The 27,190-nt window shown below is 42.4% G+C and overlaps 1 protein-coding gene across 1 annotated transcript; it reads left to right on the top strand.

Moving 5' to 3' along the window:
* Positions 1–1,123: 1,123 nt before the first annotated feature.
* On the top strand, positions 1,124–27,115 carry LOC308220123 (uncharacterized protein C6orf163 homolog; the record flags this gene model as incomplete). Its single annotated transcript, XM_080615911.1, has 6 exons — positions 1,124–1,271; positions 3,293–3,387; positions 3,937–4,044; positions 5,816–5,997; positions 7,387–7,842; positions 26,812–27,115. 6 exons carry the CDS (start codon positions 1,124–1,126, stop codon positions 27,113–27,115), a joined length of 1,293 nt encoding a protein of 430 aa, XP_080472037.1.
* Positions 27,116–27,190: the final 75 nt, after the last annotated feature.

Below are 27,190 nucleotides of genomic sequence, written 5' to 3'. Positions count from 1 at the left end.
GCAATGTATGTGCCAATGGCACTTCATAGAAAAGCTGTCTAAGATGGGGCCTTGTATCTACTGGCTGGAGTCAAGTCCTGTTAACCAGGTTAATTTAGAACTGCCCAGGCTGAAGGAATAGTATTTAAATTTGTTTCTATTATTTCTATTTTTTGTGGCAGGTACTGCATAGGTAACTCTTAATGCTACAAAAATTACGTATAAAAAGGAGATAAAGCAGTGCAAACACAGAGAAGAACATAATTAATGTATGTTATAGTATCAATACTAGCATTTGCTGTTGTAAGTAACTGATTTATATCATAAAAACTATGTGTATTGGATTAAAGGGGAAAAAACCCACCCGAAGAGAGCTCCATTGGTAGCAAAATTTGTTGGCTCAGCTCTGAAAGCACAGCTCCTTATACACCTGGAGGAGACACAAACAGCACCAATACAATTTCTTTTGTTTGGCTTTTCTCAATTTCATCTTCAATATAGTAAGAATTATCGACAGTGGATGATAGGTGGCTTGACAGGAACTGAGAGTCAAAATGATTTCCCAGGCAAAGGCTCTGCCAGGATTTTGCTAATTCCTTACTGTATGTGCTGGCTTTCTCATCTTTACCAAGAACAGCGACAGAGTTCTATGATTCAAATACCTGAAGCACCAGCTATTACACTGCTCCTAAAATCTTAGCTTACATGGTTTGAATAGGAATTGTTGGCGTTCAGCAACAACAAAACGAATATAAAAAAGACACTGAAAAGGCAAAGCCTCCTGTGACACTGCTCAACTATTACCAGGAAAGTTAGTTCTTTGTGAGCAAAGCCAGCCGTGCCTGGTAACGGTTCCTGTGCAGGGAGCTGCATTCAGGCTGGAAGGGGTTACTTCACGAAACCCTCCCTCATCATCTGCCTGCAGCATGTTACCGAGCTGTCAGCATGTGTGAATCCTAACCGGAAGGCAAATGTTTCAGCCAACTCGGTAAAAAGTAATGGTCGGTGATTTTTCTCTCTTCACTAGCTTACGTGTTTTCTGTAGCAACAGTTAAAAGTGTTTTGCCTGCAAGCAACAGATGTATCAGGAACAGAGTTCTGACATTATAGCAACTGTATTACAGAAAAATACCAGAATGCCACAATGATTAGAAGTCCTGATCTGCACTCCTTCGTGTGTTGTGCTGCATGTTCAAAAATAGTACCGCCACCGCCTTCCAATGCTACTTTTGACCGTATTCGAGAGTATAAACCTTTCATAACGCGGTATTACACTCATCATGATATACTGGGTGAGTTTGTTTCTGAAATCTGTTCCTTGCAATCTGAGATTTAGGAAAACTGCAAGAGCTGTTGTATCCATCTGTTCTTGACAGTCATGAAGGTGTTCACATCTCCGTAAGAATGAGCTGTGCTTACCTTCTGAATATTAATAAGTCTAGTATATTCAGGATCAGTTGTCCTGTGGTGCATGATGGTGTTCAGACTTGGGCATAGTGGAGTCCAAAAGAGAGTTAGCTGTAAGACCATTAGCAAATGTTTTCTAAGCTTCAAGTAGTTTGGAAAGAACTACGTTTGACTTAACATATGCAAGGATCATTCCCTTATCCTTGAACACAGAACAGCACAGGACACAGCTGAGGTATTTTATCTTGAATCCTACCTTCTTATACCTAATTCAGCTGCTGCCCTTAAATTGAGGCTCTGTAGATTCCCTTGAGGTTTAATGTTTTTGTTGCATGTCACAATCATAACCTCAGTAATAAAGGAAATCGTGGTAGCATTCATTCTTTTGAGGATCTAGCAAGAATCTGAAGTATCTTTATATGCTACGCCTAATTGTCAGAGAGGTTTCTGATCAGTAAAGTTATGTAGAAATCATCTTGTGTGTTTTAATTAATGTGTGTTGTGAAGAGCAGCGTCCTTGGTTTCTATTTCAAACGATATAAAGAGGTTATCAGTGTAATGAGAGCCTGAGCAGCGGGATGAGTGCCCCGCATATGCTCAGAACATGAAGCTTCAGCCCTGCGTTACACACACAGTGTGAAACACATCGAGAAGGCCAGAGAGTCTCTTTAAATGATTTTCTTTTCACTGCGTAATATAATGGACTGGGGGAAAGCTGTGCATTCAGAGCACAACATGCTTGTTGCTAGGCTTTCTGCACTGTCAGACTTCTGTTTGGTTGATTTGAATCAGTAGACCCCTTTGTCCCATCTTGCTGCTGTCTTCCATGTACTTCATGTGAGCTCTATGGGAGGACTCTGCCCACCCATGTGGAGTGGGGAGGAAGACTGGAGTGAAAGAGGGAGGGAAATTTAATCCTCCACTGGCTGTATGAAAGCTGGATCTCCTGCGGCTCTATTCCTTTTTAATTTTCCTTTATAATGACCCAGAAAAATGTGACTCTTTGGCCCTGTCAAGCACAGAGAATGGGATCCAAAGCAATGCCCAGGCTTGGCACTGAGTAGGAAAGATGGAGGCTCTGAAATCCCACTGTTGGGGGGGATGGGGCATTTGAATTGCAGAGAGGCGTCTTTATCCACTTCCATTTCACTTAGACTCCATCCATGTTGTTAAGGGGAGCATCCCTGGTGTTGGCCCTGTGAAGCAATGTGGCTCACCACCATGCTGCTTTGCCCCACCTTTGTAGGAGGGATCAGCTGTGTCTGCAGTGCTGGGGCTGCTTGGACCCTGGCCAGACACAGCAACCCTAGAGACAGAAGCATTCCTTTATATGTGCCTGGTCTGTTCCAAAACCCTGAAATATTCTGCTGTATCTTCCTGAGAATATTTGTGGTGTGCCCCAAGAATGGCATGAAGGAATCTGAGGGCATCTTGGGCAAGAGACCTCTCTAAAAGCCTTGGAGGACTCTGAGGACACAGGGAGCCTGACAAGGCGCCGACTCACCTATGGCATCTAAAGGAAGCAAAGCTATCCCCCAAGCTGCCGCAACATTTTGTCACAGACAGAAATGGGTGAATCGCTCCCAAGAAAGCTGAGGACTGACCAGCTTGTGCTGTGCAGATGGCCATCAGGACAAGGAGTCAGGAGAGATACCTGCAATGCTCTCCTGTTCTGTAGCCTTGTCTAGGAGGCGAGAGTTGGGTTCAGCACTTTCCTATTATATTTACAGACCTGCACAAGCAATAATAGTTGTGGTTTCACCCTCATGTGAAATGAGGGTGCATGGTTTTTAGCCTTTTGACTTTTAATTCAGGTGTGGAGCCACGCAAAGGGGTGGGGAGAGAGGCATGGAGCTCTGCACCGTGGTTGTCTGCTGTGCTTGATCAGCTTGCGTTGACTGTGCAGAGATTGGAGCACATGTTGAACAAGAAAAATATGAAAAGAAGGAGGCAGAGGTACGAGAGTGCATTGAAAAAATGAAAGCTGAAATTTGGTCCCGGGTAAATTAAATTATTCTCCCATCATTTAAATAATTATTATCCTTTGGAATAATTGCTACAGTATAAAGACAGTTAATAAAGAACTTTGGGGTCACTGCTTTAGAGCTGTCATTAGTTTCAGCTCCTCCTTTGTTCACAGATTTCTGTGTGCACATACTTCTCCCATTTCTGATCACAGCAAAGCATACTTTGAATTAGTAACAGATTTTACATCTGGTCTGAAAATGGCCTCTAAAGCACACAGAAGTTATGGGTTGTTAAAACTGTTCCCCACAGTGCTATGTAAGATTGACATGTATGTTAGATATACGTATCGTGCTTACAGCTGTGGCAGCTCAGTGCTATTGTGAGCACACATTTGAACAGGAATCACTGCAATAAAATTGCCAAATGGGCTACAATGGATTTTGCTACCTGGTTTTAAATTTAACTTGCTCTGATTTCTTAAATAGCAAATAGAGAACTACTGTTTATGTAACCTCTGCTTCTTCTTAATAGGATGTTAATACAATGTCAGCAGTTATACTTAAATAATAACTTGTTTTAAAGGCTGAAACACTCAAGGAAGATGCAGTGGAAAAAGCCCTCAACGAGGCAGCCGCTAAACACAGCGCATTTGTACACGACCTTCAAAAAAACTTTGAAAAGAAATTAAGGGTATGAACCAGTTTGTTTTTATTACCATGGAAATAGCCAGCAGGACAGAAGCATGTGTTTGACAACCAAGAATGTCATTCTGTGTAAAAAAATATACATATCTTTTTAAATGCTTGCTATAACCAGAACCTCCATTCGTCTGAGATTTGAATTCCAGTGTCAGGAGAAGTACTTGGACTGACAGATGAATGCCTTTGTGCTACATGAGATGTGAGCTTGAGTTAACTGGATTTTAAATTCACTTTTCAGCATGTTTCACTTTTTTTTTTTTTTTTAATTGAATGAAGATTGTGAACTTTGTTGAATATTCCTTGTCAGGCCTTGGTTCAGCCAGCTGCTGAACTGATCTGGTGCTTTTCTTAGAGGCAGTTAAATATGGGCTTAACTTTAAATCTGTCCTCAAGTTTCATGTCCATCAAAGCTACAAAGGTGTTTAATTGATTTGCTGAGCCTTCTGAGTGCAGTGGAGGGGAAGGAAAACTGCCAGCCTATGCATATTTTTAAATGAAGCACGTGAACTGTAGCCTAGAATTTTTATATATGTTTAGCACATGTTTTATATGGCTTTTTGGATATGTGAGAAAAGGCTCAGAGATATACAGAGAAAGGAAGGCAACTGCCTTCTGGATCTGAGCCTTCCTGCTTTCTGCACCGCTTCACAGGGCTTTTTGCTGCTAGAGCATCCAAGCGCTCCTCAGTCAGGCATTACGCAGTCCGTCTAACGCTTGTCATCCTTAGTCTTGCAGCCTCCCACCGGCAGATGAAAGGCACACAGAGAATTGCTGGAGTGTTTTGCTTTGGAATTTTATTTTATACAAGTTTCTAAATAGCTATCTGTTTATACTGCAGGCAGTCAAAGCAATGTGCTTGGCATCTTAAGAGGAAAAGCAGGGAGGTTTACAGTGGTCTTAAGTTTCTGGTAGAGTTCATTCCATTTTATGGAGTTGTTTTCCAAGGGAGCTCTGTCTTTTGCTGTCAAAGCATCTGGCAACAATAGTTGCCAGCAGCTTAGTTCCTTGTGATTAACCATTCAGTTACTTGCTATTATAGATCTTTTTAGACTATTTGTGTTAGACTATTATTATAGTCTATTACAGATCTCCATAGACCTGAGTGCTCAGAATTTGAACATGTAACATTTGTCTTGGCAACATGGGCTCCAGTGACTGACGACAAGGGAGCAGATACAGAATCCTACAGCTGAAACAAAAGAGGAGGCAGATATAACTGAAGTAATTGCGAGATATTTGAGATTTGGTGGGGTTTGTTTCTTGCAGTTCATTTCAAGAGGTATGTTAACAGTGAGCTAAATGCTCACTAGCAGTTGGCTTGAAGAGACAGTGGTAGAAAATTTACTCAACTCCTGTCTAAGCAAACAGATAGTGGCAGCTAACAAAGCATATCACTGAGTGACTGAAGTGGGATTTTTACCTGTAGGGAAGGTCAAAGACAATTGCTTTTAGCTGATAGCCTCAGGAATGGCTTTTTTACAGCAGTACTGATATGGCCACCACCATTCATGGTCAAATGATTTTAGTTAGGCTTCCTGTAGGCATGTGAGCCTGCGAAGAAAATACACCAGGGAACTTTTTGTGCCTTATGTAGAAAACATGGGTGATGTAGATGCGGAATGATGTTACAATAAGTCACTGTAATTGCCCCATAATATGTTCCTGAAGTCTGTCCTGCTGGGCGTTGCTGGGGATTGTTTAAAGACAGCTGAGCAAAAAGCTGTTGTCACTACTTACATCTACTTTTAACTTTGCTTAAGGAAGAGGTGAGGAAGGCAAAGGCAGAGATGCAGCAGTACATGGAAGATCAGCGGAAGAGAGATGCAGAAGCTGCAGAGCAACGCATGGCTCACAGACTTCAGAGGATCCTCATGGAGTGTACCCAGGACAAGATGCGAGCTGTGGCCAAAGCCAGAAAACAGGAGAGAGAGGCAGCCTTTCAGTAAGCAGCCACTCTGCACAGGTGCTCTTAGTGTTTCCTCTGGCTTAGCTGGCAAAAATGCTGTTCTAAATAATTGGAATTGCATCAGCATTGCTCAGATGGAGGTCTTCTAGGAAAAGATCAATAGACCCTTCATTAAAAAAAACATATTTGGAAATGACAAGTGACCAGCAGGAGTTGCAGGCTCACTCTCTCTCAATGATGCACCAAGTAAAAGCCAAACATATTTTGTTCCTAAAAGCAAGTATCACAAAGCCAGCCAAGGATCCAAAAGTTTTGGGGTTTGTAGCTGATTTAGAGTCATCAGAAGTAAAGATCTAAGGGCCTATTGTGCCATTGATGACATCTATGCAAAACTGAGATCTGCAGGGCACAGGAGATTCTACCTGTATAGATTAAACATTGTGAATTAAATAGCTTTGATGTCAAAATAGCACACCCCTCTTCCTTGAGAGGAGAATACATTTCATTTTTTTGACAACATAGACAACAAAATATCACTATCACAATGGAAAGATCAGTTCAGGTGTGTTCCTTTGTAAGATGTTTTTCATTTTCTGAACAGTCACACTTAAGTTTTGATCCATTATTTAATACCTTTGTTTTCACTATTAAAACATGCCCTTTCTGCCAAAGATAAATGACATTCCACATAAACTTAACTGATCTCTTCAACTTCTCATGTTAGCAGAGTTCTGCAAAAATATCTCAAGCAAAGTGGAGGGAGCACGAACACAGGGCAGAAATTGTTTTTTCTACGTCAAAGTATTTGGCTCAGTAACCTTTATGGATGCCTGATGCACAATTTTTTGTGTATCCCTGAGCCAGCTCTGGTGAATAGCACCCATAACGTTTTGACTACATAACATAAATTATTTATTACTGACATGCTGGCACAAATATGTTCTCAGTAACATTTAAACAAAATTATGGATGAGTCTAGTCTAGAAATCAGTTGTTAGATTTGACTTCAAGGCAGCATTTGAACCCAGGGGTAGAATTGTCAAAGTCTATTTGAAAATCAGTGTGTACTTAATTCTCTTAAAGAAAGAATTCAGGTGTCTCTCTCACTCAGAGAGAGACCTGAATGAAGAGTGAAATACTGATCCTTTATATTTTTCATTTGGAGGCAAGCATTATGAAATTATTGCTAAATGTGACACACACAGAAATAGAATATTCTGCAGCTGCCTTTCTCTGCGTCTTCAGTAGCCTTCTTTTACCCTACTTTATTTCAGATGCCCTATATCAAGTTCTGATTTCACGTATATTTATAGTTGAATAAGAAAGTTTTTACAACAATCTAAATAGACTTAAATCGTTTTTTTCAATAATCTTCAGTGACATGTGTTCCCAACAAATCTTTTCTTCATTTTCTTTTTTAAATAGAAAGTGCTTAGAACAACTCAAAGAAGAAATTAGGTTAGCTGAGGAACAATATCGTAAGAGTATAGAGCAATTAAAAAAACAAAAAGATCGTGAGATTCATATGGTCCAGAGTATCATACAAAAAGAGAGTGAGACTGAGACTGGAAAACTGCCTGAAAAAGCAGAGACTTTACAGGTTGGTGAGCTGGAAAAAGTTATGGTTATGCTGAAAGCAGCAGAAGAACAGGGAAAGACTCTCACACAAGAACTGGAGAAGGTGTCAGAATGGAAGGACATCCCGGAAAATGAAATACAAGCAACAAGACAAACCTTTCAAAAGTATATTGATGCCACATTTCCTAGCCTGTCCCCGGGACAAGCAGATTTTATTTTGCCATTCAGAGAAGCATTTCAGCAGAAGGGCACGCCAGAAGCATCAGAGGACAGTGACAGTATAGGAGAACTAATATCAGAAGTGTGAGATTCACAGCCATGGGTAAACAGAACTACAAACAGGCAATGCTGAAAAATAAAGTCATTTCTGCTCACTGAATTACATTATTGTGGTTAGAATGATACAGAGAAAAATTACTACCACTGTATTAAATAATTAGTGAGCCATGCTGAGAAATTATCCATTAATTCTTGTTTTGCAAATCCTAGGGCAGAGGTTGGAACATGTAACGCTTGAGGAGCTTCCCACTGAGTCCTTCTTGAGAAGGAAAAAGGCAGAAAAATCTAAGCAGAAAATCTCAGTTAAGCTCGAGTGCTTGGACTTTGAGGACTGTTGGCTCTGCCCCTGAATAGTCGGGTGTGGAATAAGACACACAGACTTTGAACAACCGCAGCTCAGGTTCTGAGATTTACAGAGTGGTTATTCAATGCAATGGTGTGTGTGTCTATGTAAAGTCCCTGCAAGTGAGTGGCTACAGGATCTGAAAACTCACCTGGCTTGAGAGACAGCTTTTGAGCAAAAAGTGTGTGCCAGCAGGCATGCAAAATAATTTTCCCTTAGGAGGACTCAGGTTTATCTATTCACACATGCTTGAAGCCTGCATGGCTTTAGGCCAGCCTCAGTACACTGATTTGTTCCGAGATTCTGCCTGCCTAAACAGCTGATTTGCCTTCACTGTGTAATAAGACTTCCCACAGCATTTGCTTAATATTCACTAAAGCTTTATGTCTGCCTTGTTACCTGTTCATCTAAAAACACTGCACAGCATCTTGAGTGTAGCTGAAGAATGTAAAGGAGCTGGTATTTACTATAGGTGATAAAAAGTATAATATGGTGAAGGAAACTGTCTATAGGTATCTCATTTAAAGGATATTTTAAGAGAGCAATCTGTGCAGCCATCTTTTCCTCATGCTCAAAAACAACCCCAGAAAACCAAAAAGCAGAATAATCTCCTAGATCTCCATCACTCTACCAAACTGAGAAGTGAAGACAAGTGAAGTCACTGGTTTCTTGTGAAACAGTTTAATTCACATAAAATATTTTGAGCAGATATTTGGCAGGCTCTGGCACTATTTCTGACCTAAATACCTGTAAAACCTTACTCCACTGAATTGTGGAAGCCCTTGCTGTGGAGAGCTGATGCTCCCTGTGCATTTTCCCTCTTGGGTTTGCAGTGAAAAGAACCCAAACTTCATGTTCACGGTTGTCTAATCAAATGGATAAACTGCTCAGAACCCAAGACAAAACTTCTGTTTGCATCTTAAAAGCCCATCAACCGTCTGAAATATTCTTTAACATCCATAAACCATTTTCTAAAGAAAGCATTTACATATGCATTAAGCATAAAAGTCTTTTGAAACTGCGGGAGTAAAATACTGGAACTAAAGTACTAACAGCAGCATCATGCAATACCTAAAGCTGGTGAACACTCTGTTGGGTTAGCTGGTTAAAGGCTCACCTCAGGACACACCAAGGAGCCCAGAGGCACAGATGCATCTGGGGGAATCCTAGCAAACCAGTCAGAGGAATAAGTCTCCAATCCAGCCCCTCCCAGGTCATCCCAGGAGGGTATTAGCCCCATGGAGTGGGAGTGAGACCCAGCACCGCAAGTCAATTGGAGAAGCTTTCTGGAGAACCTTGCAGACTAAGGATGGATACAGCCTGGAGGTATAGGATTCCTCATGGGATGCAGCGAAGAGTATCTTGAGGTTGTACAAAGGTTTAGTATGGAATGTTTAGGGAAACAGCCAAATGTGGAAAGGGGGATCAAGGTGTTTAGGGGAAGAATAAGTAGTAAAAGAGAGGGATAGAGGGATAAAGGGATAAAGGGGCTGGTTACATGTAAACAGGGGATGGTCATAGATGACAATACCCTGTGCCTGATCAGCACAGTCTGTCCTGTCCTCTCATTGAACTCCTTTTCTAACTTTTCCTGGGTCTGGGGCTTTCTCTGTGTGTATGTGTGTGTGTGTATGCATGGGGGTCTACCTGCCAGCAACTGGAGTTGGAACACAGATGACAAGGGCTGAGGGCTTAGGGTGCCAGCAATTGAGAGACTGGAGTGCATGTTACCTGGGTATGTATGTCAGTGTGTAATCACTGTAAATATCAAGACAGGCTAGCTAACAGCTAGGCTAAAGTGTGGGAGCCAAGGGACAAGTGGCCATAAATCTAAGATACTGAAGAGAACAGAACAGCTAAGATTTCGCTACTTCAGGGACTAAGTGGTAGAAGCCAGTGACTGGAGAGGCTGTGAGGTCTAAGGGTTGGCTGCTAGTGAGGTCATGAGTCTGGACCAGCCACCAGGCATTCTGTTTGCATGTGTTGTTTCTGCGAATAAGGCAAGATGAGGGGCAATTCTGCATCTTTCATGTCAGAAAACCTAAGTGTTGTTGAAGTGCTTCAACTCCCCTTGAACAAACAGCTCTGATTCTCTTTGCAGTGATAGATACGTAGGGTTTTTTTTTTGTTCTCCTCTACTAGGAAGAATATAATAATCATATACTTCTGCAAGCTTTACTCTAGCATTTGTTTCAGAAGAAAAAAGAAGTCACCCTCTCTCACAGAGTTAGCCTGCTTTGTATCTGGGACACAATGGCAGTGACTGATGCAGACCATGGCTGTCTACAGGGGTAAGTGTTTCTGTAGTGGACCTTAGTCATAGAATCATAGAATAGTTAGGGTTGGAAAGGACCTTAAGATCATCTAGTTCCAACTCCCCTGCCATGGGCAGGGACACCTCACACTAAACCATGCCACCCAAGGCCTCATCCAACCTGGCCTTGAACACCACCAAGGATGGAACATTCACAGCTTCCCTGGGCAACCCATTCCAGTGCCTCACCACCCTAACAGTAAAGAATTTCTTCCTTAGATCCAATCTAAACTTCCCCTGTTTAAGTTTTAATCCGTTACCCCTTGTCCTGTCACTACAGTCCCTGATGAATAGTCCATCCCCAGCATCCTTGTAGTCACATCCAGATGTCCAGGTAAGATGAAGCACATCCCAGGCTCCTCAAGACCTACAGCCTTGGAGGCATGGTTGGAGACAGGCGGCAGGGCCTCAAGATCTGGTCAGCTGTGCCTATACATATACATACTACAGGCATGCTTTGGTTTGAGCTTACTCACCAGTGCATGCACAGCACATACTGCATGTAACAGTCTGTCAGACACTGGCATTGCTTCTTATTGCCTTTTGGAAAAGGAAAACTATTTTGGTTGACTGCTTTCAAATGCCAAGGTGAAGTTGTGTTGGCTGTGCTTAGAAACAGCATGTCTTCTTCAGTCTGTGCACTTGCTTGTGTAATAATGAAAGGAGCCACAGCCTGGCCTAAGAGAAAGGCTCTTCAATGTAATTGGTAGACAAGATGACAAGCACTAAAATTGCTATGGGACCTGGAGAGCCATTAGCCATGGACACGGTTTGGTATTTCAAGGAAATATTTTAGAACATGAAGTATCTAACTAAGCCTGATTTAAGAGACTGTCTTTTCCCTTCCAGTTGTACTCAATGCACACTATTAATTATGGTTGACTGCCCAATTTTCATATTTTATAACTTTCTGCATGTCAGATAACTAACTAATGAAATCTGAGTACATGAACTACTGGTAGCTAATAAAAATCAGGAGTTCAGACATACAAGCAAGCCTTTCATTGCATGAAGCAGAGACAGCATATGCTTGTTGGCTTGCTTTTGTTCCTGTTTGAGAAGGATTGCAGCATAAAAAGTAACACTACTCACTTTACTTGCACTCGGAATCAGAGAGAGCATGAAGATATGCTTTTTGACTGTTTGTCTGAATGATACAAATAAAGAAGCTTTAAGATAACATCTGGATGCTAGGGTGCTAGTGGTGGTACATATTGACGGCAGAGTGCATGAGATAAAACCTAGAATGGGGAGCTGTAATGCTGCAATGAATAATACAGAAATCAGGGTTTCTCTATTAGTCATTCAGGGGATGCCTTATATTGGCAGAAAGCACCAGAGTCTCAGGAACAGTGAAACTTTCTGTCTAAGGCAATGCTATAAAAGACTGAAAAGTGGATTGTCTAATTACTGTAGCTGAGCAGCTGAACTGGGAGGGAGCTGTTGAGTGTGGCTGATAAGCAGCTAATTAATAAACTAGAACCATCTTGCTCGTTAGTCCCTCAAAGGTCTGCAGAAGAGATCTGTGATGTCCTAAAAGGAGGATGTGCAGATTGTGAAAACTCTGAATCCCTGGCATAGAGAAATGAAGTGTGAAAGGAGCTAATGATGCCTGTAGCATTTGAAGCGTGAGCACTTGCTTGTCCGTGTGTGTGAGGCAATTAAGGAATCGCAGCGCCTCACCGGCAACAGAGCACAAAATGAATCCACTCTGTGCATGGATGTACCGTGACACAAGGAGGCACAAAAGCACAAAATGCAATCAGTTCTAAGTAACGTTAAATTGGATGGCTTTGTAATGGAAAATAACTGCGGTGCTTGAAGGTAGTTGACATAGTTTTAGGTCCTTAGGACCTTAGTACAAAAAGTGTAAGAGAAACAGAATAGAAAAACAGGACCTGGGGATGGGGAGTATCTGGGACTAGCAGATATCCAGGATGGGTGCAGTTAAACTGATAGGTAGAAGGACAGGATGATTGCTATGTTTGTGGTGTTAATGAACCCATTAAGCTGGTGTAAACATCTACTGGGGGCTATCTGGGACTAGCAGATGTCCAGGACAGAAGCAGTTAAACTAACTGGTAAGTAGAAGGACAGGATGATCGCTATGTCTGTAATGTTAACTAAGTTGGTGGTTCAAAGACTGCCAGAAGTTATGAAGATTGTTGGAAGAAGTAAACGACCCTCAGAGACCACCACCACATTTTTGAATGCATGCGGGAAACTTTCTGGAAAATGATGTAATTCATGTGTAGCCTCATGAATATGAGACTATATAAGGATGGCCTGTGTAGCAATACGGTGATACACGTTAGGAGGAGCTATCTCCTGTGTCTCCCGGCGCCGCAATAAAGAATACCTGCACGTCAACTAGAAAACTTTGTTGGCGAGTTTGTTCCTGGAGTTTTCTCCGAACCAACCGACACAGATATAAACTGAGTAATTGTGATTTAAGTTACTGATGTGATTTCCTCTGCTGGGCTTAATTAAGTACAGTTCAGTGTTATGTTTGCTGCTAGTTAAGATAGATTGCGTAAGCAAATATGAGTGACTAATTGCAAAATACATCAAGTGACTGGTGGGAGATGCAGATGCTGAACAACTGGCATTAATATTGGCTAGTAGGCACAATACATGGGTATTTCGGGGATATCTAGGCAGGGTGTTGCCTGGGGACTTCTCAGCAGTGACCAGAAGAAAAGACAAATCCTAGAAGGAAGACTGGACCAACAACAGTGATAGAAATGTCCTGAGAAGTGAGGAAACCTGTGCTGCCTCTATTGCTTTTTAGTGGGACTAGCAGTTAATACGTCACCTTAGCTTTTGTTGGGCCAGTGAGCAAACTTAGAGTTAGGTAAACAGCTTGACTAACATCAGCTAGTAAACTTAACTCCAAGGAGAAGGATAAATGAAACTGTTGTACCCCAGTTGTGACATAACCTGCCCAAATCTTGGCTCTTTTTCTAGCTGATCATTAACAATTTGTCTTGTTTGTATTAAAACAGTCTCTACCACTTTTTTTTGGCTTCTTCTAGGAGTATGGCTGTCTCGTTCTTACTACTGAGACACTCGGCCATTCTAGTGAGCACCTGAAGCCCTTCTGTGACATTCTTTTTAAAATACTAAATCTGTCTGTCTGCAAGAAATACCTATTTCTGGGTCCACTGAGTAAATGGTTCCGTCTCATCCATAAAACCTGTTCTCTGCTTCCCTGCTTCTATCTGAACAACCTCACTATGTACGTTTGATGACTTTTCAGGTGCTGCATCTCATTTCTCAGTTATGAAGGACATTTCTAATAGCAATAATAATCTCTGCTTGAATGTATCCTTTCCTATAATTTGAGGAAACTGGTTTTCTGTTTACTGTTGTATTATAAATACCTCTTTTGTATATAGGAATGAAATTTGGAAATTTTGAAATAAGGGCCATTGTAATAAGAGGAAATGAATTCTTAGAAAAGTTGCCTGGACCAGAACATTTAATTTCATTAAACTTTTAGAGATTACTTTATCATTTATATTTTTATTAATTTACATTATCATGAGAAAATGACTGAGGAGCTGACTCAAAATACTGTTCAGTAGGATACACATTCTCTTACATTCCCAACCTGATTTGATAAATGACCTACATAAGCTGTTGCTGACAGATAGAGCTTTAAATAAATAGCCTTGGAAAGTGTCTCCTGAAGGTCCCAAACCTCTTCCTCTAAGGTCTAAAATTTTACTTCTGACCACCAAATACTTGCTTTTTCTGGCTTGTGACTTTCACTGGCTGCAAGGATGGAGAAATCAAGATGCCAACACCTGTAAACTAAAGTGAACTAGCTAGAAGGTCTTCCTAACTCTGTTTTCTAGATTCAAAGCTTAATTCAGGGGTGTTCAACAGGTTTTCATAAAACATGAATTCAAACAGAAGTGTTTGAAATGAAAACATGAATTCAAACATATGGTGCAAGTAATGGGTGAGTAAATGTATTACAGCTGTACTCATGCCTCTTTAACCTGACTTCTGACCCAAGAAATATTGTGAGGACATGACAGGTATTTTCCTATGTCGTCTATGTCACCTCAGTGAATCCTGGTCAGGCTACCTGGATACAAGCATATGAATGTGTGGTTGTGAGAATGTGAGTGACACTAATTTTGTTTAAAATCAAATTTGCTCATGAAATGTAATATGCAAGAGCCCTTTTTGTTTGAGGAAGAGGAAGACATAACACTGAAAAGGTACTGCAGAGAGAAACCATAATGCTTCTTCAAGGCTTTTCATTAATTTGTTGCTAAGTAGAACCAACACAGGTTTTGAGTAACTACACTCTCAAAGTGAATGTTCTCTCAATTCTTGTTTAGCTTGATAAAAAAGGAGCACTTTTTCTTTGGGGCACTGGTTTGCAAGATAATGAGTTAGAAATCAAATATTTATACATCCCCACTGTTGCTTCAGCAGAAAAAGTATGAAAAATCCATCATAGGAACTTGTGAGGGCTCTTGTCAAGTTGTAGTAGGAGCTGCTATAGCTGAACATGCATCCAAGTCATCTGAAGATGGCAATCCTAGAAAAAGGAAAGTGTAGCTTATGGCACTTATTGAAGAGAACCTTTATAAAGAGTTGCTGGCAAACACTACAGGAAAGTGTCAGAAAATATTTAAGGCCTGCAAACTTGCTAACCCAGAAGAGCCGGGGTGCACGTCTTGGGTATGTCAAAACACTAAGCTAAGCTTGAAGCATTTCCAGCATTGGCAAAGCTAGTATCTCAATGCCAGCTGGGTCAGCACTGAAGCTCAAGTGTCAGTGTTCCTCAAGGTACTGCCAGGCTAGAAGGCAACATTAAAGATAGGATCCGTCAGGATAACTCTTAGTACATACTCTCCCCATTCATACGAAAGGAGGGTTTCCTCATTAAGACTGGAAAGTTACTCTGGACTTGGAGCTGCATGTTGAAAACAGAATGTGCCCCTTCACTTTCTGATTCAGGTAGTAAAATTTTGCCTTGCTAAACAGACATTAGCATTACCTTCAAGTAAGGCACGTTTTCACAGAATAAAGTGTCCATAGTAAAATTGTATTGAAGTATTCTCCTCCTCACCCTCTTCTTTTATTCTGGCCCAACCATTTGCTGTGGTGCTGGGAACTCGATCAGAGATCTGATTCCTCTTTAAAAGGGGAGAGATTGAGAGTCTAGGCAACATATAATGATCTATGTCTTTTATTATGAAACAAGACCTTTGCTCTTGATTCAGTAGAGAACAAGGTAAATGCTTGCTGGCATGTTTAATGCATTATCATCAGTCATGTGGGGAATGCAGCGGAGGAGCTGGCTGCTGCTGTAATGTCTGTGTTAAGCTTTTGCTAAACCCTGTCACCTCTGAGATTGATGGTGGTTTGGTTTGTGTTGGTCTGTTTACTTGTTGGGGTTTTTTACAAAACCTGTTTCTTCACTAGAAACTACAAGTCACATTAGTGATCACTTGTGAGTAATAACTTGAATGAGCCTGGGTTTAAAGTTAACTACCTAAGGTGTGTTTCTTTACAGGGTAACTCTTGAATTATGCAACAGAAAATAAAACAAACTGTAAATATGTCTGACTTCTGACTTTCATCTATAAATGTATTTAACCCAAACATTGCATCCTTGTGCTAATGAAAAAGAACCAGAAAGCACTGTGACAAGGAAGAGGAGGCAGTTCAAGCAAATAAAAAATTGCTGCATCTTTTATTGCTTAACATGTATGCTCTGTATCATAAAATAGCTGTTAAGCCATTATTCTTGACACCAGCTTATATTAGTCACCCATTCTATTTAGGAACTGATTAAATAGCAATTTGTCTAAGGATAATTGAGAATGGAAACTAGGTAACATTCAACAATATATATACACATTCAATAATAGCCATCTCTTGGTTATTAAAGAGTTAGTGCTCTGTATAAGACTTGCTGACCTCTCCTGGATAAAGACTTCTAAATAGTTTGGGATACTTTATTTGTTAAAGAGAGAAATCTGATCTCCAGACAAACTGGCCTGATCCTTTCTTCTGTTACAAACCACGTTAGATGAAACAGATTACTGTAGTCAACAGCAGAAACTTCACATGCCAGCTCACAAACCATGTGAAAGGAACTGTTTCAAAGCATGACTCGGATAAGGCTCTAATACTCAATTTGGTTCAGTAAGCTGAGCTTTGTAAGTGAAAGATAGTAATTGCTAACTTTCCTGCCAAGGAAAAGTTCTTATGCTTTTAGTTCTGCTGCCAAAAGGGGCTGTATTGGAAGGGTACCAGGGAGTTCCTGACTGACTTTGCTGGAAATCTTGCAGTGTTACAGAAACTACCAGCCACCCAATCTGCTACATGTGGGACATGAACTGCAATTCACTGACATTGTTACTGGACAATTAGAAATGCACCTGTGTGGCTGAGACCTTGATCTGTGTCTACACTGCGCAAGCTGGCACACGCTCTTTCAGGCCGGCCAGTTCTGAACTGAGCTCCATAGAGACCGTCCTCTGAAAGGCTTTCACCAATGACAATGAGGAGTTGGATTTCTTTCATAGTATGCTGCAGGACCACTATGACCTTGCCAGAGGATTCCTGGGAAGCTGCCAAAAAGACAGCAAAACTTTCTTTTGTTACATTCAGAAGGAAAATAACCTGGGATTCTCTACACACACCACACCAGCAGAGCTCTTTCAGTACATGCCCCCAGTCTTTTTAGCTTTAAATCCAAGGTTAAGATGTTGGAATACACATTGTTCAAAGATCCTCCTGAACAAAAAGCTTCTGATACAGTAAAAGCCTGAAAGCCTTAGTTTCATCTGTTCCTGTGCTTGGTTCTATCTAAGCAGCAATATGTCGAGTGACTTGGAGTGGGTCTTGAAAGTCTGACAGTGAAAGAGGACATTCATGGTGTTGAAAGACTGCTTGAAAGAACTGAGCTCATTTGGAACTGAATAAGGATTCAACTCTGTAAGTCGCTAGAGTCCCTACTGCTTGCTTCTTTTTTTTTCCTTTACTAAAATAATTTTTTCCTTTAAGAATACTACAACTGTGTATCTTTCTTTTCCTCTAGTTAAAAAAAGAAAAAAAGGCTTTTGGATACGGTATTCCTGAAAATAAAATCAGTATGCATCTCTTTTTAATTGCCTTGCAGCCTTACTTAGGACAAAAAGATCTGTACTTCTGCAATGTACTGGTACGTTCTTAACCAAATGCTGGCACAGGAGGCAAACTGGAAAACCTGCGAGGTACGTAACTGTCCAAAGACCAGGGGATCAGCAAGTACACTACAGGTTGAATGGCATCTGGTGCCAGGTGGTGGCTTTTCCTTGGTTCTCAGTATGTTCCTGTCAGGCTTCCTCGGTCTTGGACATAAAATGTTTTGGTAACTCAACTTAGGGCATTAAGCAGTGTCTGAGTTCAAACATAGTGTGCAGGTTTGTTCACGGTGAGCAAGGCTCCCAGCACTGCTGCAGATCTCTTTCCACAGCTCCTGGCACTCATGCTCTTACAGCACCTTCTAGTGAATTACCTTTTAAAAGTTGGAATCGTCCTGCCAGTAAAAAGCTATCTTAATGAATCTGATGTGCATGGACCAGAGAAGTGGTGAGTCTGCTGAGACTGCCAAAAGGACAGTTGACAACAGTTTAAAAACCACTTTCTTGAATGTATGCAGGAGGCAGGAACTTCTTGAAGAATATTTTGCAGCAGCTTCTTTCTCCCTCGCCCTGGCAGTGACCATCATGTCCCTGTATGTGTACATACTGTATGCAGAGGGGAGGCACCACATTTTTTGTAAAGTATTTAAATTATTTTGACTATTTTACTCAAGTCAGAGTCAAGGAAGCCATAACCAGAACAGAAATGTGTGACGAGCTAGCATCTTTGAGGAATTACAATGAACATATGCAGTCATCTTTTAGCTTTATCCCACCTTAATACACACCCCCCACATTGTATGCATAGCCCAGTTTTCTTACCTGTTTTATTTCCTTCTTCTCTTCTTGGCTGCAAATGGCAGAATGTTCACTCTGCTACTGTCAGTACAGACAAGAGGGAAACATCTTTCCTTTAGCTGCAGGCCTCTAGTTATCCCCAAGTCTTCCACAGGACATGGAAACAGTTTTTTCCTTCACACACTGGTCAGAAGTCCCTTTTGCAGCCCATTGCAAGACTACTCTGAATGACTGGGGTAGGGAATTTTTTACACCCAAAGCAGGCTGATGGCTGCCTCACCCCCCAGACAACCATAGATGTGAGTACTAGGAATATCTGTCTTTATTATAAGTAGGGGATGCAATGCAAGAACAAAGCAAGAGACTTTGTCATGCCTGCTGTGAGTATAAGAACATCCCAGTCTGATATGGTGTAAATGTTTGATCTGCTGCTCATATTTTAAGGTGTGGCTTGAGCAGGTTCTACTTGATTGGGACATAAAGATGTTTACTACCAGATATACCCATTGATATGTAGTTATTAACTCAAGCTTTTGGTGAAGTTTCACATTGTGGAAATTTTTAAGGCGCTTCTAGAAGAAGTATTATATAGGAAGAACACAGATCTTAGCAGTCTGTAAACTTATATACTTTCCTTTGATATTCTATACTTAATTACCCATTTAGATGTCCATTACATAGAATGCTGTGAAACCTCCAGTATAAGTAAGAGGTCAAAGAAATGACCAGTGGTCTTTCAACAAAACATCCTTCCAAAGTTTCACAGGTACTTTTGAGAGCAGTTTGTGCATTTAGAGTCATCCAAAAAGCTTAGAAATAAGCTTTAATGCCAGTGAGGGCTTCCTTCAAAAACCTTTACTCTAGGAGGAAGAGGATATTCTTCAATGTGAAGTAAGAGCAGATACCTTTTTGCAGAGTGGTAGAGCTGGCTGGAGGGGGTTGAAGGTCTTCTGAAGTAAAGAAGTCTCCTTGTCATACACAGGAGTCCTTTCCTTATTTCTGCTGTATGGACTAAATTACCATCTTTAAGTCCTTTTCAGACACATTTTATTTCTATAGTTAAATGGTTACTTCTAATGACATGTTTTCTGTACTTGTCATTTCACAAATTGCTTTCCCATCTCCTCAGGGTATTATCTGTCTAAATATTGTTTTCATTTCTATTACCAAGATTAGCTGTCATACCAGACTGAAAAAGCAATCACAGCTGGTCAGTGCTGCATATCTGTAGAAAAATCTCAGAATTAATTTCTAAACTTAAAGGTCAGAAGAGGTGTTAATTCAGCAATCCTTCTGATTTTCTGAGTTACCAGGCATCCCATGATGTTAAAATACCCCTTTTTTCTAGTCCTTAGTGCTGCTTTTGAAGATCAATACAAACAGGCACAGCTCTCTAAAGAGTTATTCTGCCAAATACTCAGCACAAGTTGACAGAATCTCAAGCCTTAACAGCTGCTGTAGGGGTGAGAAGCTGCACTGGGAGTAGAATTGGGTTTGGGCAACAGAATTCAGAATTCTGGAGAAGGATTTGAAATTTGTACATAACTACAATAGTATCCATGTGGTTTCTAGTTCCTGTCTTGACATGGTGAAAACACTGCAGGAGTACACTCTTGGAGGAGTGTGGGTAATAATCCTCTTGCCCTCCCTGTCTGATGCACTGATCATTCCCTTCATTTCTGACAGATGAATGAAGAGCATCTTTGTACATTAGTGAGAAGTCTATAGCTGGATAAAAGTGAGCTGAGTGAGAAGTTAATTTACAAACTGTGAAATAATCACATTCCCAATATTAGTGCATTTTTTGTTCTCTACTAAGGGAGTCAGAGCCACAGCAGCATATTTTCTACGACATTTTCTCCTCTGTTTACTGGGTAATTGTCTTTCTGTAACTTTGGAATAAGTTCCTATAGCCTGAACTGAGAAGGAAGTCCTCAGTCCTGGATCACCCCACACTGCTGGATGCCATCAGTGTGGGGTGATGCCCAGAGTTCTTTCTTACACTTGTTCAGGTTGTGGGAAAGTTACTGCATCACTTTTGGTTTTGTTTCTTTTTTTGCTTTTGCATAGTTGGGGCTGTTGCAATGACTCAGCATAGCACAAGAAGGTGGCCTCCTGTAGAAAGAATATTAATGTTTCTGCATCACTATAATCTGTACAGACATAAGCACTATTTAATATCTAGCTAACACATGAAATAGCAGCGTGTGCTTTTGGTTAAACTGCTGCTATTCTGAAACTTAACTCAGTAGGAATATATGGCAACTACTTGATCTATCTCAAGTAGTCTATGATAAGTCCTGGGCCTAATTTTCAACGGATTTTTTTAGAGGGATGGTTAATGGAAAACAGGCTTTATCTGTGTTATTTTTATTAATGTGTTTGACCTTAAATGTTAATGTAATGTTAACATTGTCTAGGAGCCTTAGATAGTGATTCATCTGAAGACAGCTGAATAATACACCTTTTGCAGGAGTTTCCAGTTGAGGAACTGGATGGTATGTTTGGAATCTCTTCCCTCCCTGTCCGTAGTGAATGCCAGAGCTCTGAAGCTTTAAAGGACAAACAGTTTTGCTCCGCACCCTTTTCTGTAACCTGGCAAATACAGCACATTCATTGTGCTTACTAAGGCATCCGTGCTAACAATAATGCATTTATTAACTGGGTTTCTATGCCTAGGTTTGGTTTGGTTGTTTGGGTTTTGGTTTGGGTTTGGGTTTTGGTTTGATTTTTTTTTTCAGAAATGCCCAAATGAAGAGTAAACCTTTAGTGCCATGTTATCTGCAACTGCATTTTTCAATTTCTAAGTTAAAAGCCAAATTGGACTTCTTTGTCCAGCAAAATCTTGCTGCCTTGGGGACATGTTGATCCTGGGGACAACAGTCACCTTCCCTGATCACAGTTCCCTATACAGTGAGTAAATTTAAACTTCCTGCTAGGTACTCTCATATTTTAGTAAAAATTTGATACAGTGAGAATTATGGGGAGGCACAGTGCTGGCATACCCAGATATACCTTCTTTACTGCAGCAAAATGATGGAGCTGGGAGAAGAAGACAGAAAATCAGTCTAACATTCCTTTACCATATTCTAAAAGGGAGGCTTAAACCCTTAACGATGCCTAACAAATTGCTATGGATGTCACATGGGATTCTCTTACATGTGAACCATTAGTCTGCTCTGTGCCTCAGTGAGCCTGAAATGGATATATGCCACTTATATAGCTTTCCAGGAGATTCCCAGAGACTTAAAATAGCCCTGCACGCTCTTGTGTGAATATGTCACAAGCTGAGCTGGTCAGCATCATCAGATGACACTATGTGGTGCTCCAAGCAAGGCAGCACAAGCACACAGGCCTACAAATGCTGATGGACGAGGAAGAAAGAATAATAATTCTTGCACTAAAACATTCTCAGCTTCAAAACTCAGTTTTTTGTGAACTAACAAACTGAAGAAGGTGGCATGACACATCCATTCTCACAAGGTAGAGGGCTCAAGGTGTGCTCTAAATTCACCTGCTGCATCACATAGCTGGTTATAGGTTATTTTCCCTTCAGCTCTGTGGCATGAAAGCACACAGCTGCAACTTTGTCCCCACAGTGGCAGATTGGGGAATATGCTTATGCTTGAGCAACCTATTGGGTAAATCTGCCTTATGGATATAGCTGCAGAAAGAGGTTACTTCCTAAATGTGGCAGTTAATAGGTGATATGCTTTCCCTTGAAAAAAGCACTAGGCTGTCAACCTTTATAGCAATTTAAAAACTACTATGTTTTTAATGACTCGTCAGACTATTATGTCAAATCCTTATATCACACACACAAAAAAATCTTTTTATTGTGTATCAGTACCAGTCAATGTCTCAGACACACCGCTGGGGGGAAGAGTTTATCTGTCTTTCAGTCTCTGAGCAGCTGTACATTGCAATTTTTGGAGGAAGGAATTCTAGTTACAAGAACACTGGATAAACCAGTCCTCTATTTCCAGGAACTATGTTTAAAAGTGAAAATTAATACTAATTCTAGGAAAGAAATCCAGCTGCTTTGATCATGAAACACTGTTCTGCAGCCTAAGTCTTCAGTAGCATACCAACAAGTTAAATTGATTGTGTGGTCTAATATAGACCACAAACCTTCCCTGAAACTAAGTTTTCTTTAGAAAACATATAATTGGCTGTTCTTCTCTTTCTTTCTTCCTTTTCCCTCTTCTTCCTTTTCAGGAAAAATCTTACCTATGGCTTCCTGCTCTCTCTGAAAGTATTTGTGTAAACCTGTGAATGAGTTAGCCATAGCCTCTGACTGTTACGGGTGGGAACTCACTTTCTGCAGCTGTAAAATTGCAAATCCCAGCACCAACTCTACTACAGATAGTGTTCGGTTAAACTAAAACCATCCACTTTTAGCTGATAATCTTTCAGGACAAAGCATTATCATCACTGCTTTGAGCACCAAGTTTTCTCACTGCCTTTTGAAATTTGCTTTTGTAGAGAGAAACCTGGTAATGGCACCTTCTCCTTTTCCTCTGAATCCCCAGAACTATGTTATTCTGCTCCCCTCCCTCCTCTCCACCTTCGATTGCATCATGTGTGATTTATTTAGAAGTGCAGAGGGGATCTGTGCAACCCTAAACTCAGCAACAGGCTTCTGCTTCAGAAAGGGAGGCTGAAAGCTTTTCATCCTGCAATATGTGGAAAAAGTGGTCCTGTAGGTTTTTGTTCCATTGATAAATATCTTACTACAATTACCGAGCTTAAGGCTATTGATTTTTCTTTTTTTTTTTAAATGGGAATGCAGAAGACAAATTAAGAAGCCCCATTAGCTGTGTTACTAGAATGAAACCTAACACTTCACAATGTCCATTGCAGGATTACTTTGAAGCCCACCCCACAGACCTTCCCAAAGGGTTTCCCACAGGTAATGCTGGGACTGATTGTACTGTAGCCTTGTGCACACACTGAGAACACGGATGTAATCCTGCAGGTGCTCACCAGGTAGCATAGTATCATCTTAATTTTGTTGATAAGAGTGACTTTTCTGAGGTCACACAGGAAAAAAATTACCATCTCGATCTTATCTCAGTAGAGAGACCTTAAACCACAGAGAAAAAATTAAATCAGGTGAAAACTGGTGTAGCTTGTCAGATCTTATCCCTGCATTCCCTGTGCCTTTTGAGCTTACCTGATTGCCTTTTAGGGATATGGTTTTTAAATATAATTAACTCGCTATTACTCTTTCTTCTCTCTGACATGTAAAAGCTTGAACTAATTGAGTATTGACTAACTGAACTAGTTACAGCAAAGCATTGCTATTATCCATCAGCATGCTCACTGGTGTGTGGAAGAGCTGCAGATGAACTTGGAGCTCACTGGGCCACTGCTTGTGGGCTGTAACCCCATTAACACCTGCGGGAACTGCCACCTCCAGCAGCAAGCATGATATCTGAAAGCAAGCTTGGCTCTCTTGCTTGCTTTGCAGAGTAAAGTAGCCTTGTCTGTGCCACCTCTGCATCCAGCAATCACTGTATACCACTCACACACATATACACATATACACACATATACATACATATATCTACATATTGTTTGCATTTATTTATCTGCATCAGTTCTGGCTGGGACGGAGTTTGCTTTCTTCACAGCAGCCCCTGTGGTGCTGTGCTTTGGATATGTAGCTAAACTGATGCTGATAACATATGGGTGTTTTGCCTGTCTGCTTGCACAGCCTCAAGGTTTTCTTTTTCCTATTCTGCCCTACTGGCAACTAGGCTGGGCACAAGCAAGAATCTGGGAGGGGACACACCTGGGACAGCTGGCCCAAACTGGCCGTGCCATATAATATGCTTAGCTACAAAACCTAAGGTAGAGAAAAAGGAGGCAGGGATTTGTCTGTGGGGGTTTTTGTCTTCCAAGGTGGCCTTTGCTCTGAGGGTGGGCATCCATCTGCTTGTGGGAGCTGGTGAGTGACTGCCTTTTCATTGGTTGGGGGGGGGTGGGGTCCCTCTTTCCTTTACTTTTTAAACGGTTTATATTTTGACTCATGAGTTTTTTGCTTTTGCTCTTCCCATCTTCTCACCAGCCCTACTGCAGGGTTTGGGAGTGAGCAAACAGCAGTTTGGGTGCTTTGCTGGTGTTTGGAGTTAACACTGCCTTTTTGGCACTCAACATGGGACTTCAGGACAGGATGAGATAACAACAGACTTGGCAGAGATTGTGAATGGCTGTTTTCAGCCTTTGCTGTTTGCTGTGTTATTGTGTTTTGCCCTGGGGGACCTATGGTAAAAGTAGTCTTGAGCCTGGAGTTTGGCCCCTACAGTGCTGCTCCATCTCTTGAAGGCAATAGGTGATTGCACCTCCCACCTCATCCCTAGGGGATAGGTCTTCCCGGCAGTGCTGCAATGGACCCCGGCCTTCTCAAGCCTCTCTGTGCAATGGGATCACTCATGCTGCTGTGTGCTGTCAGCCTGGTTTGGAAGCTGGATGCTTCTGGTGTGGGTAATGACAGTGTCTCCATGTCTCCTGCTGCACACTGCTCCCTACCACCTCTTTGGACCCCCAGCCCAGCGACCCTGGTTTCGGCCTCAGTGGTGCCTCTATGGACACCCTGGTGGGGGGTGAAAATGAGAGATGTGTCCCAGAGCAGGCGATTCCTGGGTGGGAAGGGGTGTGGGAGGGCTTGGGCAGGTGCCTGCAGTGGTTCTCACCCGCAGCGGTGTGGCAGTTCACACCTGAGGAGTTGTGGAGGCCTGCTGAGGTGGCTGAGAACCTGAAGGCCAGTTGTCTCATCTACACAGAGACAGCAGCTCCTGGCACCGTGCTGGGGCCTGGCCTACACCTACTGGGCCTTCCTCTAGCAGCCACACATGGGCAAGCCAGTCTCTGCACCCAGGCACATGAAAATGGACATGGTGGCTGAAGCAGAGACCTGGCTGCCGGCTACCTCCAAAGAGAAGCAGCAGAAGCAGAGGTCCATCCCCTTGGTGAGGGAGGAGGAGGGAGCAGAGCAGCCCTGGGAGCAGCAGCAGGAAGCAGAAAAAGCCTGTTGCCTCTTTCCTGGTGTGAGATGCAGAGAGATTTCATCACCAGCCAGGCAAGAGGCTGTTCCAGTGCTACGACATGGGGGCCAGCAGCCTGGCTCTGGAGGGCTGGGAAGTGCCCCCCTAATGAGGGACCATCCTGTCAATGGGGAGAAGGGGGGCTGCTGCCTGCAGTCTCTGGAGCTGCTCCCCTAGGCAATGAAGGAGAAGTATCCCTTCGAAGTGGACCTACCCAGGGAGGCGGGCCACCACAGAGGAAGGTGGTCTACAGTGACCTGGACAACAACCATGTCTCCAAAGACCTGGACATTGTCCAGTGTTTGCAGGCCTTGTGGTGGCAGCTGGTGTGAGGCACAATACTGGCCTACACTTGCGCCCTGGTGCTGAGGGATTGGCAGGATGCCCTGCCACCACCTTGGGCCCAAAGAACTGTAAATAAAACAGGGAATATGCAAAGAAATAAATCACAGCGCTGTGCCTGCTCCTCTTCCTGCCTCCTCCTACTCTCATAAGCTCCTTTGGAAGATATTCAAAGATACCAAAGATATGTGTGTTTTGCATCTGCATATATATACACATGCATATATATATACATAAGTACACGTGTATATGCAGCCACAACTTCTCCAGCTGTTCCAGTGCCTCACCACCCTCACAGTAAAGACTTTCCTCCTAATATCTAATCTAAATCTAATCTTTTCCAGTTTAAAGCCATTCCCTCCTGTCCTATCCCAACATGCCCTTGTGAAAAGCCCCCTCAACATTTTTTGTAGGCCCTGGAAGGCTGCTATAAGGTCTTCCTGGAGCCTTCTCTTCTCCAGACCAAGCCCAGCTCTCTCAGCCTGTCTTCATGGGAGAGGTGCTCCAGCCCTCTGAGCATCTTTGTGGCTTCCTCTGGACTTGCTCTAAAGGTCCACATCTCTCTTGTGTTGGGGATCCAGAGCTGGACACAGGACTTCAGGTGAGGTCTCATGAGAGTGGAGCCGAGGGGCAGGATCACCTCCCTTGGCCTGCTGCTCGTGCTTCTTTTGACGCTGGTCACGGTTACAGTTGGTTTTCATGGCTGTAAGTGCACGCTGCTGGCTCATGTTGAGCTTCTCGTCAACCAACACCCCTAAGTCCTTCTCAGAGCTGCTCTGAATCACTTTTACACCCAGCCTGTATTTGTGCTTGGGGTTGTCCGGACGCATATGCAGGACCTTGCACATGGCTGTGTTGAACTTCATGTAGATGTTTATGCACACATCTACATATACTCCTATGCCTCTTTATACACATTTGGTACATATGCAGGCACATATGTACCTATATTTTGCATGTACACCCATATAAATATTCTTTGACACACAGGCAGACATCCACAGCCGCGCCCGCAGCGCTCCCCTCGGGCGGCGGCGACAGAGGCCGGGCTGCGTCCCCATGGCAACACCGGTGGCTGATGCCTGCCTGCGGCCCTTTTTCACCGCTCTCCGCCGGCCGGGACAGGACAGGGCACGGGGTGTGTGTGGAGACGGTTCAGGTGAGTTCGGGACGTTCTGTGGGCGCCCGATGCGGTGGGAGAGCTGCGGAGCCGGGACGGGGGTGCCGCGGCAAGCGGCCGAGGCGCAGGTGCCTGGGGGCTGCGAGCGGCGGTACCGCGGCACGAGGGTCCTGAGCCCCACGTGGCGAAACGTTGAAAAGCGCTCCCGAGCTCTTCTTAAACGACTGCGGACTCCGTTAATGCGTGTGC

Source organism: Psittacula echo, assembly GCF_963264785.1.
Source record: "Psittacula echo genome assembly, chromosome: 4".
In the NCBI taxonomy this organism is placed as follows: Eukaryota; Metazoa; Chordata; class Aves; order Psittaciformes; family Psittacidae; genus Psittacula; species Psittacula echo.
This window is presented reverse-complemented; position numbering and strand designations above follow the sequence as displayed.